This window comes from Equus asinus, chromosome X (genome assembly GCF_041296235.1).
Source record: "Equus asinus isolate D_3611 breed Donkey chromosome X, EquAss-T2T_v2, whole genome shotgun sequence".
NCBI lineage: Eukaryota > Metazoa > Chordata > Mammalia > Perissodactyla > Equidae > Equus > Equus asinus.
Window position 1 is genome coordinate 55,565,111 of NC_091820.1, and position 15,979 is coordinate 55,581,089.

Genomic DNA, 15,979 nt, shown 5'->3' on the forward strand with positions numbered 1-15,979 from the left:
TAGACAGAAAATCAGGAAGGATATAGAAGTCAACAACACTATCAACCAATGGGATCTAAATAACATTTATAGAACACATCACTCAACCATAGTAGAATACACATTCTTTTCAAGTGCCCATGGGACACATCTTTGTCAAGATAAAACTTATCCCGGGCCGTAAACAAACCCCCAACAAATTGAAATCATATAGAGTGTGTTCTCCAACAACAAAGGAATCACGGTAGAAATCAATAACAGAAAGATAACGGGAAATTCTGCAAACACTTGGAAACTAATAATTCACTTCTAAATAATCCATGAGCCAAAGAGTCTCAAGGGTTCCAAAAGATACATTGTACTGAATGAGAATGAAAATACAATATATCAAAACTTGTGCGATAGCATTAAAGTAGTACTGAGAAAGAGATTTATGGCACTAAATGCATACATTAGAAAAAGAAGAAAAGTCTGAAATCAATCGTCTAAATTCTCACCTCAAGAACCAGAAAAAGAAGAGCGAACCTCACCCAAAGCAAGCAGAAGGAATGAAAACAGAGAACAAAAATCAATGAAATTGAAAACAGAAAAGCAATAGGGAAAACCAATGAAACAACAAGCTGGTTCTTTGAAAAGATCAATAAAATTGACAAATTTCTAGCAAGACTGACAAAGAACAAATAAGAAAAGAGAGAAGACACAAATTACCAATATCAGGAATCAAGCAGGGACTATCGCTGCAGACCCTGCAGACATCAAATGATAATAATGGATACTATAAATAACCCGACACACATAATATTTGACTGCTTAGAGGAAATGGACCAATTCCTCAAAGGACACAAGCTACCAAAATTCACTCAATGTGGAATACATAATTTTACTAGCCCTTATAACTATTAAGGAAAACAACTTTGTAATTTTAAAACTCCCCCAAAAGCAATCTTTTGGCCCAGATGTTTTCACTGGAGAATCCTACCAAACAATGAAAGAATTAACACTGATTTTACACAATCTCTTCCGGAAAAACAGAAGAGGAGGGAACAATTCTAAATTCATTTTGTGAAGCTAGCATTACCCTGATATCAAAACCAAACTAAACAGGAGCCGGGCCGGTGGCGCAGCGGTTAAGTTCGCACGTTCTGCCTCGGCGGCCCGGGGTTTGCCGGTTCGGATCCCGGGTGTGGACACGGCACCGCTTGGCAAAAGCCATGCTGTGGTAGGCATCCCACGTATAAAGCGGAGGAAGATGGGCATGGATGTTAGCTCAGGGCCAGTCTTCCTCAGCAAAAAGAGGAGGATTGGCAGTAGTAGTTAGCTCAGGGCTAATCTCCGCCGCCCCCCCCCCCAAAAAAAACAGTACTTAGCTCAGCGCTAATCTTCCTCAAAAAAAAAAAAGTACTGAAAAAGAAAGCTCCAGGCCAATATCTTTCATGAATGTAGATTTTTAAATCCTTAACAAAACATTAGCAAAGAGAATTCAGCAATATGTAAAAAGAATTATAAGCCATGACCAAGTGAGGTTGATTCCGGGAATGCAAGATTGGTTCAATACTTGACAATCAATCAATGTAATCGACCATATTAACAGGCTAAAGAAGAAAAATCACACAAACAGTTCAATCGATGCAGAAAACAATATTTGACAAAATTCAATACCTTCAATTCAATTCATTCATTCGTGTTAAAAACTCTCAGAAAAATAGAAACGAAGGGAAACATCCTCAACTTGATAAAGAACATCTCCAAAAACCCTACAGCTAATACTGTACTTAATGGTGAAAAAAGAAACATCTCCCATGATCCAGAACAAAGCAAGGCTGCCTGCCCTCGCCACTCTTATTCAACATAGTGCTGGAAGTTATAATTAGTACCATAAGGCAAGAAATGGAAATAAAAGGGTTCAGAGTGGAAAAGATGAAATAAAGCTGTCCCTATTCAGAGATGATATGATTCTCTACCTAGAAAATTCCAAGGAATCCTCAAAACACTCCCCCTAGAAATAGTAAGTCAGCTGAGCAAGGTCATAGAATACAAGATAAACACGCCAAAGTCAATTTTATTTCTATATACTAGCAATGAACATGTGGACTCTAAAATTAAAAATATAATACCCCTTACAATCACTCAAAAAATGGAATGCTTAAGTGTCAATCTGACAAATATGTGCAGGACTTATGCACTGAAAATTATAAAACATCTGTGAAAGTCAATGAAAATCTAAATAAATGGAGATACATACCCTGGTGGTCATGGATTGGAAGACTCAACATAGTAAAGATGTCAATTCTCCCCAAACTGATACGGCTGTAACACAATTCCTATGAAAATCCCAGCAAGATCCTTCTGTAGATATAGACAAGGGTATTCTAAAATGTATATGGAAAGACAAAAGAATTAGAATAGCTAAAACAATTTTGAGAAAGAAGAATAAAACTGAAGTAAAGGGCCTACCTAATTTCAAGACATTGCTCAGTTACAGTATTCAAGACTATACGGTGTGGGAGGAGGGATAGACCCATAGATCACAGATATGCCCAACTGATTTTTGACAACGGTGCAAAACCAATTCAATGGAGGAAGCATAACCTTTCTAACAATTGACGCTGGAGCAAATGGATAACCATAGGCAAAGGAACGATCCTCCACCTAAGCCTCAAACCTTACACAAAAATAAACACAAAATAGATCACAGATTCAAATTTAAAACCTGAAGCTATAAATCTTTTCAGTAGAAAACAGGACAAAATCTTTGGGATCTAGAGTTAGACAAAGAATGCTTGACAACAAAACCACGACCCATAGAAGGAAAAATTGATAAATTGGACTTCAAAATGTAAAACTTTTGCTCTGAGAGACACCAGGTAAAGAGATGAAAAGACAAGCTATAATGTGGGAGAAAATATTTGCAAACCACATAGCCAACAAATAACTAGTATCTGGAGCACATGAAGAACTCTCAAAACTCAACAGTAAAAAAAACAGTCCAGGGGCCAGCCAGGTGGCACAGCCGTTAAGTGTGCACATTCCGATTCAGCAGCCCGGGGTTCACCCGTTCGGATCCCGGGTGCAGACATGGCACCATTTGTCAGCCATGCTGTGGTAGGCGTCCCACATATAAAATAGAGGAAGATGGGCACGGATGTTACCTCAGGGTCAGTCTTCCTCAGCAAAAAGAGGAGGATTGGCAGCAGATGTTAGCTCAGGGCTAATCTTCCTCAAAAAAAAAAAAGAAAACCACAGTCCAATTATAAAATGTGGAAACAACCTGAATGTTTTACCCAAAAAGATACAACACAGATGGCAAATGAGTACATGAAAAGATGAGCAAGATTAGCTACGTAAGAAACACAAATTAAATCCACAGTGAGATGTCACTACACACGTATCAGAATGGCTCAAATAAAAAAGTATGACAATAATAAATGCTGGGGAGGATGCAGAGAAACTGGATCCCGCATACACTGCCAGTGGGAATGTATAGGCACGCTGGAAAATAGTTTCTTAACAAACTAAACATACACTTATAGCATGATCCAGCAATTGTAGTCCTGGGCATTTTTACCATAGAAATGAAGACTTACATTCATTCACACAAAAACCTGTATATAGATGCTTGTAGCAGATTTATTTGCAATAACCCCAAACTGGAAACAACCCAGATGTCCTTCAACAGGTGAATGGTTAAGCAAACTACAATCCATTCATATCATGGAATACTACTTAGCAATAAAAAAAGGAGTGAAATTTTGATATATGCAACAACTTGGACAAATGTCCACTTTCCTCATTTGTAACAAGGCGGGGGGGGGGGTCTCAAGGGCCTTCCTGTTTGGGAATTCAAGATGCAGATGAGCAGGGTGAGGCAGGATGAGAGCGTATTTGAAAGAGTTTGGAGCTTTATTTTATTTTTTAGAACTTCTAAAGATTCAAACTAATCAGAAAGAAGCGGCTTGATGAAAGCCGGCTGTTGTGCTTCCTGGGCATCCTAGGGAGCCCATTCTGGAAGCTGGGGACCCAGGAGAAGGGTGTTTAGGGTAGGTGCATTCTGTTGGCACAAGCTAAGAGGTCTGCTTGGTTGTAGAGAATGACTTTAAGGAGAGCAGCTATTGCCTTCTTACACTGAAATGGGACAGGGCGGATTTGAAGCCCATACTGAAAGCACTCTATGTTCCCAGGAACGTAAGGAAATATCTTTGTTCTGATACACAAAATTAAGGGTTTGCCAATCAAGGTATCTGAAAAATCGTAGAAAGCCACATTGCCTCCTGAACACTAGGCAAAACGGGAAGTCCAACGTCAGAGCACATTCAGCTGGTGGTATGGTATTTGTCATGTAATTCTCAGGCACGACTAGAGTCTGCACTGTGTTCAGGCTTGGAAATGAAGCCGGGAGTAAGAGTTCATGAAAAAGGTCTACAAGCCCAATTGCTGCACATAATACGTAAAGGTGGGATAACTCGCGGGATCTAACCCTCGGGATCTTACCCGCGAGATTTGAATCTCGCTAAAACTGGAAGCAACCGTTGCTACGGGGTCTAAAAAGGGCGTATTCAGGGTCTCCCAACAGCCAATCGTAGTGCCAGGCGTGCTCGGGGGCGTGGCCATGGAGAGACAGTAGCCAATGGCAGAGAGGGCCGTGAATAAGGTGAGGACGACGGGCGGGTGAGGCGCACAGAGTGCGGCAGACAGGGGAGGCTGAGGCGCGTAGCCTGTCTGCGGTTTGCGCTGTTAGTCAGAACTCTAGCCGGTACTTTAGCTCCCCCAAACTTAGATTAACATCATGGAAGATTCACAGCGGATGGTACGACGCCACTACCGCGAAAAGAAAGAGCTGCAGGCCCGCATCCAGAGCATGAAGAACTCTGTCCCCAAGAGCGACAGGAAGAGAAGAAAGCAGTTGCTCCTCGACGTGGCCCGCCTCAAGGCCGAGATGGAGCAGAAGCACCAGCAGGAGCTGGAGAAGTTCCAAGAGAGTTTTCCCGATGACAGCAACCTCGATTCTGTCACTGAAGATCTTGCCAAGATGGATCTCGAGAACCAGCCTCCCCGCCTCGCAAAGGCACAAAGAAGGCGCGAACGAAGGGCGGCCGCGGAGGGAGCGCGCCTGGAGAGGATCGCTGAGGTGGAGGCGGAGCGTCAGGCCGGCTTCCGCCACGACGACGAGGAAGAGAAGCTCTCCGCCATCCTGGAGGCCAGAAATCTGGAGATGAAGGAAATCCCAGCCGACGGCCACTGCATGTACCGCGCCATCCAAGACCAGCTGGTGTTCTCGGTGACCGTGGAGAGCCTGCGGCGTCGCACCGCCAACTACCTGAGGAAGCACGTCGACGACTTCCTGCCCTTCTTCAGCTACTCCGAAACCGGCGACGCCTACAGCCGCGACAGCTTCTTGAGTTACTGCGACGACATCGTGCACAGCGCGTTGTGGGGAGGCCAGCTCGAGCTGAGGGCCCTGTCGCACGTCCTGCAGACCCCCATCGAGGTGATCCAGGCCTACTCTCCCGTCCTCGTCATCGGGGAGGAGTACGCCAAGAAGCCGCTCACCCTCGTCTACCTGCGCTACTCCTGCAGCCTCGGGGAGCACTACAACTCGGTGAAGCCGCTGGAGGCCGGCGCCGTCGGGGGCGCCGCCCCGCGCCTCTTCTAGGCCCTGGCGCCACCGAGCCTGCCACCATTGCCGTCGCCGTCGCCGTCGCCGCTGAAGCCGCCGCCGCATCTCCTCAGTAGGCTCTGTTTTTTTTTCTTCGGTTTTCTCTGTTTTCTTTCTGTTACTCAAAATTCAGCGTCCCCTCGCGTTCTCCCCGCCGCCGTCCGGCCGCTCTGGCGCCTCTGTTGCTGCTCCGGCGGCGAGGGACCTGCCCCCCCCAGGAGAGCGCCTGCACGGTGCTCTCCGAGGGGACTGAGTTTGATAAGTTCTCGCCGCTTCTTGCCCTTAAGGGTCTTTGCCTCCCTCATCGATGAGAATTGGTCACCTTGCAAATAATTGGTTGGGGGGGGGGGGATTTGAAATTGGAAGTTTGGTTTGATGGCGTTCTTAACCTGAGGAAACTGAGTTTAGCTTGGGATCTGCAGCCTGTGCCCTGACTGTGTCGCCTTCCTCAGCTGAAGCTGGAGTTTAGTGCCCGCGAGGCCGTGTGAACGCCTTGTGCTTAGTCCTTTAGAAACCAGCGCATCCCGGACTGTTGCGGGCTTCGCGTGTCCTTCGGCCGGGTCACTCGGGAGACGTCGTGAGCCGTGCACGAGACCTCCTCCACTACTTTTTGTTTTTTCATAAAAACTTGTGTTGTTCCGAATTAATTTTAGTTCTTTAGATGTTTGCAAAATTCTCAGTAATAGCGTTTGTTAAATTTAGACGTTTAATGTAGGCGTTAAGTGTAGAAAGTAAGGATACATAAACTGATAGGCTAGAGAAGGGTTACTTGAAGGTGCGAAAGATCTCAACTTAATTTCTTTTGTTAAAGATAGGGAGAGCCAGGACTTGAGTTAAGGAGTCCGTCCATTTCATTAGATCTACAACTGGTGTGAAGCAAAAAGAGACAAACCGACAGGTAGCTTAACCCCTGTCAGGGACGTGTGAGCTAGTGAGTTTCCTTTGTGCTCAGAGACGCAAAAGGGTAGGGCTTTATTCAAGTAATTGATCCACTTTGTTATATCTATCACTGGTGTGACATGTGAAAGATGTGAATTTAATAATTTTCCTTAATTCTTAGAGATAGAAAAGTATTAAAAAAGATTTTTTAAAGTATTAATGGAGTTGATCCACTTTGTTATATCTACAACTGATGTGAAGGCTGAAAGATCCGAATTTAGTAATTTTCCTTAATTCTTAGTGATAGAGAAGTATTAAAAAGATGTTTTAAAAAATGTTAATCCATTTTGTCATACCTACAACCGGCATGGGGCAAAAAAAGTGAGCAGTGTGCTTTTGTTGATATTTGAGACTTGTTGGTGTCTTGAATTTGCCAAATAGTAGTGAAAGTGAAATGATTTTCAGTACACAATTTAAAAATTCTTAATCTTTGGATTGTGTATTTCAGTGAAGTTGCTTAAATTCATTTAAAAAATTCTTTGTAACACCAAATGTTCTAAAATAAAATATATGAACTTTAAAAATAAAAAAAATATTATGTTTAAACAATTAAAGCAGTTTAAAAAATACCTAGTTCTCTGTTTCTGTGTATCTAACTTCGTATAGAGTTCGTATTCCAGGATCCACTTCAGCAAAGGAATGCTGGAGGGTTAGGGAGCAGGAGTGGGGTCACAGATGAGGCTTTTAGGAGGAGGAATGGGCCTGCGGTCTTGATGGTGGCCTGGAGTGGAGTGTTTTCCAGGGAAGGATTTAGGTCCTGAGTTAAGGTTTCACTCAGTGAAAGACATCACGAAATGATTTCATTTAAGGATGTTCTCATTACTATGCATGAAAAAGAACTCCCACTTCCCAAAACTCACCAGTCCATGGCTACATTGCAGGAGGGAAAGAAGTGCCACTGTTTTTTTTTTTGGGGGGGGGCGGTGTGGAAGTGTTCCCAAAATACAAATATGGAAACCCTGCCAATAGCTCACTGTATAAATGTGAGTGTCAGATAAATTTCAGATAGCCAGCTGGCTAAGACGCAGTCCTGCAGAAACCGGGCATTTGGGTGCATTGTGAGAAGAGAGCCTTTTGTAGGGATGAAGACACTGCCTGGAGAGGGGAAAATAGGCCAGGGAGGGAGGCCTAATCTGGAAGGGTGCCCAGCTGGGAAGGAGGGTGAAAATTTGCGGAAAAGGTCAGCCTAGGAGGATGAATGGGACATGGCAGGAGAAAGGGGAACAGGTTGGGTGGGGGGTGGGGGTGGGGGGGGCGGGTGGCCACAGGCTGAGGAAGGGGACTGGCTGGGGAACAGGGCATAGATGGTGAAGAGAGCCTGGCTAGAGGAGGGGAACTGCGTGGGGTGTGGAACACAGGCCCATGAAGGGGGCCTGACTGGGGCCATGGCAAAGGCTGGTGAAGAGCTCTAGAAATGGGAAGGGTGCCCTACTGGAGTGGGCTGCATTGGGTGGGGGAGGGGAGCACAAGTTGAAAGCGAGGGCTGGGGTAGGGGACCTTGATGGATAAGGGGACCCAGCTGAGTAGGGGGGTTACAAGCTAGGAAAGAGAGCCTGGCGGCGGGAGGATTCCTGGCAAGGGACAAGGTCCAGACTGGGCGGGGGGTGGGGGGGCAGGGTATTGGCTGAGGAAGGAGGCATGGGCGAGCCGGGGACCCTGACTGGGGTAGAGGGCATAGGCTGGTGAAGAGGGCACTGCCTGGATAATGTGGCCCTTGCTGGGGGTAGGGAGAAGAGGGCCTGGTACTGCCCAAGGAATTCTTGGGCAGAAGGTACCAAAGACAGCAAAGTCACATTTCACAGGCTTGTCTCTTGAGTATGAGAGAAATAACTGTTCCTGTCTCGGGAACCCTGAAGGTCTCACTGGGGCCTGTCCCAGCTGCCTCCACCGAGTCTGCCTTCAGCTGTAAGGAGATGGAAGAGTTAACCTAGGCCAGATCCTAACCAGTCCCAGAGCACAGACCAAGAGGGGGCCTTCACTGTGGTATCTGGCGGGACGTAAGGGATTTGCAGTCTGTTCACTTTTGTAGCAGTGACCACAGTCACTGAAGACAGTGACTGTTCTGCGCAATTTCTTGTACAAAAGCCATGGGGCACTGTACCCAAAGGGATCCAATTCCAAAAGCAACTTTCATTCATTCACTTACTATTTTTTATTACGCATTGTCATGCCCTCTCCCCTTTTGTCATAGCAGCCAAAAATAACGTACACCTATCTGGGTTTGAAGCCCAGCGCATCCTCCCACTTCCTAGCTTTGTGAGGTGGGCCTCAGTTTTCTTATCAGTAACATGGGACAATTAACACCTGTCTTAGAGATGGTGCATTAAATGAAAATACATATAAAGTGATAAATGTTAGCTACTGTTAGTATCGCTATCTAGGAGCCCAACCAAGGACATAACATTATCAGCTGTGTCAGCAACTACCCCTTGATTTTGTCTACGGTGACTTTGGGGGCCACTTGGCCCCTTCTCACAGGTCCTGTGATGGAAGCAGAGTCTCCCCCAGGGTTGTCTGCCCCAGCTGTTGCCACCAGAGCTTCCTGGACTGCAGTGTGAGAGCAGAAGCCACTGGAGCTCCCCTGAAGTGGCCTATTGGAGGCCTGTGTGCAGGGACTCCTCAGGCCAGTCGGTATCTTCCTTCCAGGCCTTTCTACGCAAACACATAAGCACACGTGTTTTAAAAAGTAAAACTGGTATCATTCTATTCAAGCTACTTTTTTTTTTACTTAACAATACATTATAAGCATTTCCCTGTGTCCTTAAACAGTCTTCGATACAATGATTTTAATGCCTGCATTCTAGCTTGTGAATGTGCCGTAATTTACTTATCCTATTCCATTGTTGGACGTTTAGATTGCCTTCAGTTTCTCATTACTATAAATATGTCACCGTAGTATCTTTGTAGCTGAATCATTGTCTATATTTCTGAATATTTCCTTTTAAAAAGGTTTCTAGAAGTGATCTAGGTCAGAAGGAGAGGCTTTGAATGCGTGCTGGTAAATTGCCCTCCAGAAAGATTGCACCAATTTACACTCTCAGGGTACGAGAGTGTTATTTTCCCATATAGTCGCCAACACTGAAAATTATCATCTTTGCTAATTTGTTAGGTGAAAAATGTTGTATTAGTTGGCCCTTTGTCGATTACTAGTGACGTGGAACATTCCTCTAAGTGTTTATTAGCATGTCTTATTTCATTCGTGCAGGAACAAATAATTCTTAATTCATTGAGTGTTCCTGCACTTTGCTCAATTTTCTATGGGTGAGTTTGTTTTTTTCTTAGGGATTTTTAATATGTCCTTCCACCTGTCAGTCAGATATTTTTTAAAAATAGTTTTTTCCCTGTACATTATTATCCTTTCAGTTTTGTTTCTGACTTTTTGCCTATGCTGAAGTTTAAATTGTACTGGAATCCATCTATCAATCTTTTTCTTTACGGTTTCTGTCTTGGTATCATACTTAGAAAGGGCTTCCCCATCCCGGGGTTGGATCCATATTCATGTATACTTTCTTTCAGGTTTTTAATGCTTCCTCTTTATATTCATCTATATTTAACATATCCATTTGGAAATTCCTTTGGTATAAGGACATAAATTGACTTTCCCCAATTATGATAATTAACCAGTTAGCCCAACACCGTTTATTGAATAATCCATCATTTCACCATTGATTTGAAGTGCCACCTTCCACATATATTACATTCTTTAAGATAAGAGGGTAAATCTTGGGGCCTGCCCGGTGGCGCAGCGGTTGAGTGAGCACGTTCCGCTTCTAAGCGGCCCAGGGTTCGCCGGTTCGGATCCCGGCTGCGGACATGGCACGACTCGGCACGCCATGCTGTGGTAGGCGTCCCACGTATAAAGTAGAGGAAGATGGGAAGGGATGTTAGCTCAGGGCCAGTCTTCCTCAAAAAGAAAAAAAAGAGGGCAAATCTCTTTTCAGTCAGTCACCAGGAATAACTGCATCCGGTGACGTAAATCTGAAGCTACCAGCTGTCCATTCATCCGTTCATTCCATATTTACTGAAGAGAGTGGTGATAAACAATAGAGGCAGAGAGATGAAAGATCCAGTCCCAGCCCTCACCATGTAGTGGAGGCGGCAGACAGGAAGATAGAAAGTAGCAGCAGCATGACCAGCACCTGAGGGAAGGAAGCTCAGAGGAGGGACACCTCATCAAACCGGGGGGATCAGGGAGGCTTAGGAGGAGCTCTTAGAGAACACAGCCAGAGTGGAGGCAGGAGTGAAAAAACACGATGTCTTCCTGTCAGTGGAACCGGAAGATAGAGGTGAGAGGTGAGGGAGTTGTGGGAAAGAGGCTGGAGAGGGAGGCAGGTATGGTCTCCCAGCTTTAATAAACATCAGTTTTACTCATAATGTTACAAATTAAATAAATACAAATGAAATGAGATACCGTTTTGCAGCAGTCAGATTAGCAAAGAAGTAAAGTTTGAAAATAGGCTGTGTTGACGGAGAAATGCAGAAACAGGCACTCTCAAATATTGTTGATGGTGTGTAAACAGGTACAATCTCTTTGGAGGGCAATTTGGCAATGGCTATCAAATTTTGAGTGCATAAACTACTATCATTTATACTTTTATAGATATAAATATACAGTTTTGCTTGTGCATGACTGAAGCATATATTAAAAATGATAACCTTGGTTGCTTTTGAGGAGGGAAATCAGGTTGCCAAGGGAAAAGGATGGGAGGGGGCTTTTCAGTGTAATCTCTTGAATGTCTGATATTTGGAGCTATATGAATTAATAAGAAAATAAATCTAAACCTAACTTACTAAACAAAACGCACGTAGCTTTTGACCTAGCAATCTGCACCCAGGGATCTTTGCTCCGGATGTATGTATTATACAACATTGTGTTTCAAGAATGCTCATTACAGCATTACTTGTCAAAGCAAAAATCTAGATACAATCTAAGTCTCTTCCCTAAGGGCTAGTTGAATAAATTTTGGATTATCTATTTGAATCATTTCCTCTAGAGAGAGGGGGAGAAATGGATACGTGGAAGGAGGGAGATGGTGAGCTTCTACTGTTAAACTATATGCTTCTATATAGTTGAATTTTGTCATTGTGGTTATATATATGTCTCTCTCATAAAATTTACCATTTTAACTATTTTTGAGTTTATAGTTCACTGGCATTAAGTACTACATTCACGTTGCTGTGCAACCATCCACACCACCCATCTCCAGAATTTTCTCATCTTCCCAAACTGAAACTCCGTATCCCTTCAGCAGCAGCCCCATCCTCCCTCCCACCAGCCCCTGGCAGCCAACATTCTACTTTCTGTCTCTCAGTTTGACTACTCTGGGTACCTCGTAAGTGCGATCACACAGTATTTGTCCTTTTGTGACTGCCTTTTTCACATAGCATAATGTCTTCAAGTTTCATCCATGTTGTAGCATATGTCAGAATTTCCTTCCTTTTTAAAGCTGAATAATATTCCATTGTCTATATATACCACGTTTGTTTATCCATTATATTGTTGAATTTTTAAGTAGAAAATTTTATCTATGTATGATCTAAAAAATAGGAAAAACTTTCTAAACACTAGGATGGTCTCTTTTCTTCTTTTTGCTCTGGAATAATTTTTTTTCTTTTTTTTTTCTTTTTTCTTTTTTTTATTGAGTTATTGATAGGTTACAATCTTGTGAAATTTCAATTGTGCATTAATGTTTGTCAGTCATGTTGTAGGTGCGCCACTTCACCCTTTGTGCCCACCCCCCACCCCACCTTTCCCCTGGTATCCACTAAACTGTTCTTGGTCCATAGTTTTAAATTCCTCATATGAGTGGAGTCATACACAGATTATCTTTCTCTCGCTGGCTTATTTCACTTAACATAATTCTCTCAAGGTCCATCCATGTTATTGCAAATGGAATGATTTTGTTCTGTTTTGCAGCTGAGTAGTATTCCATTGTATATATGTACCACATCTTCCTTATCCATTCGTCTGTTACTGGACACTTAGGTTGCTTCCACGTCTTGGCTATTGTAAACAGTGCTGCAGTAAACATTGGGGTGCACGGGACTTTTGGGATTGCTGACTTCAGGCTCTTTGGATAAATACCCAGTAGCGGGATGGCTGGATCGTATGGTAGTTCTATTTTTAGCTTTTTTTTTTTTTTAATTAAACAAAGCTTTATGAGGAACCATGGCCCAGGGCCTTTCTTCCCGAAGGAAGAAAGGGCACCGAAGAAGTGGGGTGCGGACAGTGGTTATATACCCCCAAACGGGGTGTTTCACATGTGATTGAAATGTCCCTCCCCACAATAGTCACAAGATTGCCCTGTCGGCACAGTGCTTGATGGACACAGCAGGTAGTGGTCTGCTGTCTCAGAGGGCGTAGCAGGAGGCAAGTCAATTGTCTGGAGCTGGGCGGTCACAGGTGAGCTCAGCAATCAGTTCCTAGCCTAAGGAAAGATGCTTAATCCTTAAGGAATGCCAACATTGGGAGGGGGAGGGAAGTCAGTTACAGGAGGTTACCAGACTAGCACAATAAAATGCAGATTTTAAGTAATTGCCTTTGGTATTGATTAAGAGTTTTTGGAGAGTAGGTCATCTCCTTTCTTCTTCCTGGTACAGAGAGGGAGGCACCTTTTACAGATAGAGATTTACCTTACAAATGTAAACGTGTCCTAACAAAGGGCAAGTTCCATTCCTCAGAGCCTCCTTCCCTGTCCCAGTTTATCAAAAGCAATCAGCCTCAAATAATCCTGATGCCAAAGAGACATATCTTGGGGTGGCCAATTCTAGGTTCCCACAGTCCCGCCTTTGAAACTTTTTAAAGTTTCACAGTCCAGAAGCTGAGTGGTAGATTGTTTCATGTCACTGAACACATTTCTTAGTCCTGGTAATAGATTAGTCCAGTTAGAGTCATTTTAGAAGGCGGCGATGCAAGTGGGCTCCCAAAGTTAGGCCTATATTTTGGAAGCAAGCAGTCAGGTATTTAATAAGTATTTCTATGGAAATAAAAAGAAAAACAAGGTTAATGTTTGGAGCAAATTATAAAGTACTTCCTGAGTCCGGGAGACAGCCAGTCAAGAAGACTTCTTATGTCAGAGTGAAGCATCTTTTGTAGCTTGAAAGGACTCTGATGATGTCATCAGGCTTTCAGATGGCTTGCAGTTTACACAGCAACAGACAGGAATCTCTCTTAAGTTTCTATCAAGTTGTTCAGCTTTAGTTAGCAAGGATTCAGGAAAAAGAGCAGGTTCAATTCTCAATGATTCCAAATGAAAATGAGGTAAAAAAATTGAAAACATTAGTTTGGAGATTTGTAACCAGATATTTCAGTAGAATAATTCAGGATCCAGTCCAGTTCACAGGTAGAAAAAAAAACCTCAAACACAATTAACAAAACTAGGATCTAAGATCCACAAATGTGTATTATAGTTTTTCACTGAAACATAGTTCTTCTCTCTAAAATCACCCTCATTTTTACCAAAGATAGCCAAATTAAGACTAATTGGTTTGCAAAATAAGTTTAGTTTCAAGAAACTTGGCCCAATTATTTACATAAGTGCAGCAAGAATAGCAATTGATCGTACAGGCTCTTAAATCTGCTTTGCTGGAATTCTTTTATGAGGAATCTCAGATTGAACTTTAAAGACCTCTCGAGGCCAGGAAAGCCAAGCCAAGAACTTGCTGTCAGATTTGGCCTGCAGTACCTACAGATTTGGGTGGACTCCTCTCTTCTTGAGGTCCCCCAAAATATTCCGAGGTTCCTTACATCTGCCAGATAAGCAAGCTTCCTTACTTACCAGGTAAGATTGCCAGAATCTCTATACACAAGGTACCAGGCCCATATTTCCAAGTGGCTTATTTTCACAAAGTCAACCTTATTCCTCAAAGGCAGTGTTGTCATATCCGAGTCTGTATGTTTCTCTCAAATATGACATTCCAGTCAAAGCTTTGGCAAGATAACCAACGTGTCCTGTTATAAGGAGAACAGATTCTTATTGAACTTATGCAAATAGCTATATTGCCATGAAATAACCATACTCACAAAGAGTTTCCAAATTCTGGAGGGTTCAGGTAGGGAGAAAAAGATAAATGTTTCAGTTTTGCTCACAAAGGTATAATTTCACTAAATTGCTGTAAGTCATAGCACAAGAAAAAAGAGAAAAAGATTTTCTTGAATCTGAAAAAACAAAACATCAAAAAATCAACAATATTTCAAATAAAAGTCATAAAAAAATTATAATCATCCTCAGTTCATTCAGTCCTGTATAATCAGTTCTTGATCTTAATCTTCTGTTAGCAGTTTTATGAGGTCATCAGTTTCTCCATTAGATTTCTGTAATTTCTTACCCAGAGTTCAGTTCTATGATCTGAAAGTTTATCAGAAACCTGTATTCCAGAGTAAGTGTCAGAGTCCTTTTCCACGAATTCCTCTCTTGCCGGCTCTCGTCAGGGGTCCGGGATCTCTCGGCCACAGCAGTCCAGGAGCAAGCAGTGTCCAGCCAGTGAAATTTCATCCTGCCGACTACACCAAAACTGTAGGGGAGGAGGACATTTCCTCTCCCTAAATGGGGGTTCGTCTGGCTGGAGAACGAATTAAATTCACATGAGACAGAACAGCAAGAGAAAATTAAACAAAGCTTTATGAGGAACCATGGCCCGGGGCCTTTCTTCCCGAAGGAAGAAAGGGCACTCTCTATTTTTGGTTTTTTGAGGAATCTCCATACTGTTTTCCATAGTGGCTGCACCAGTTTGCACTCCCACCAGCAGTGTATGAGGGTTCCTTTTTCTCCGCAACCTCTCCAACATTTGTTGCTATTAGTTTTAGATATTTTTGTCATTCTAACGGGTGTAAGGTGATATCTTCGTGTAGTTTTGATTTGCATTTCCCTGATGATCAGCGATGATGAGCATCTTTTCATGTGCCTATTGGCCATCAGCATATCTTCTTTGGAGAAATGTCTGTTCATGTCTCCAGCCCATTTTTTGATTGGGTTGTTTGATGTTTTGTGGTTGAGTTGCGAGAGTTCTTTATATATTATGGATATTAAGCCTTTGTCAGATATATGACTTGCAAATATTTTTTCCCAGTTAGTGGGTTGTTTTTTTGTTTCAATCCTGTTTTCATTTGCCTTGAAGAAGCTCTTTAATCTGATGAAGTCCCATTTGTTTATTCTTTCTATTGTTTCCCTTCTCTGAGAAGGCATGGTGTCCGAAAAGATCCTTTTAATACTGATGTCAAAGAGTGTACTGCCTACGTTTTCTTCCAGAAGCCTTATGGTTTCAGGTCTCACCTTTAGGTCTTTGATCCATTTTGAGTTTATTTTGGTGAATGGTGAAAAAGAATGGTCAATTTTCATTCTTTTACATGTGGCTTTCCAGTTTTCCCAGCACCATTTGTTGAAAAGACTTTCTTTTCTCCATTGTATG

At 43.0% G+C, this 15,979-nt stretch overlaps 1 protein-coding gene across 1 annotated transcript; it reads left to right on the top strand.

Annotated features, from left to right (window-relative positions):
• Positions 1-3,968: 3,968 nt before the first annotated feature.
• Positions 3,969-7,019, top strand: LOC139042748 (OTU domain-containing protein 6A-like). The gene has a single exon (XM_070502793.1). The coding sequence runs from the start codon at positions 4,763-4,765 to the stop codon at positions 5,627-5,629; it is 867 nt and encodes a 288-aa protein (XP_070358894.1). The 5' UTR covers positions 3,969-4,762; the 3' UTR covers positions 5,630-7,019.
• The last annotated feature ends 8,960 nt before the right edge of the window (positions 7,020-15,979 follow it).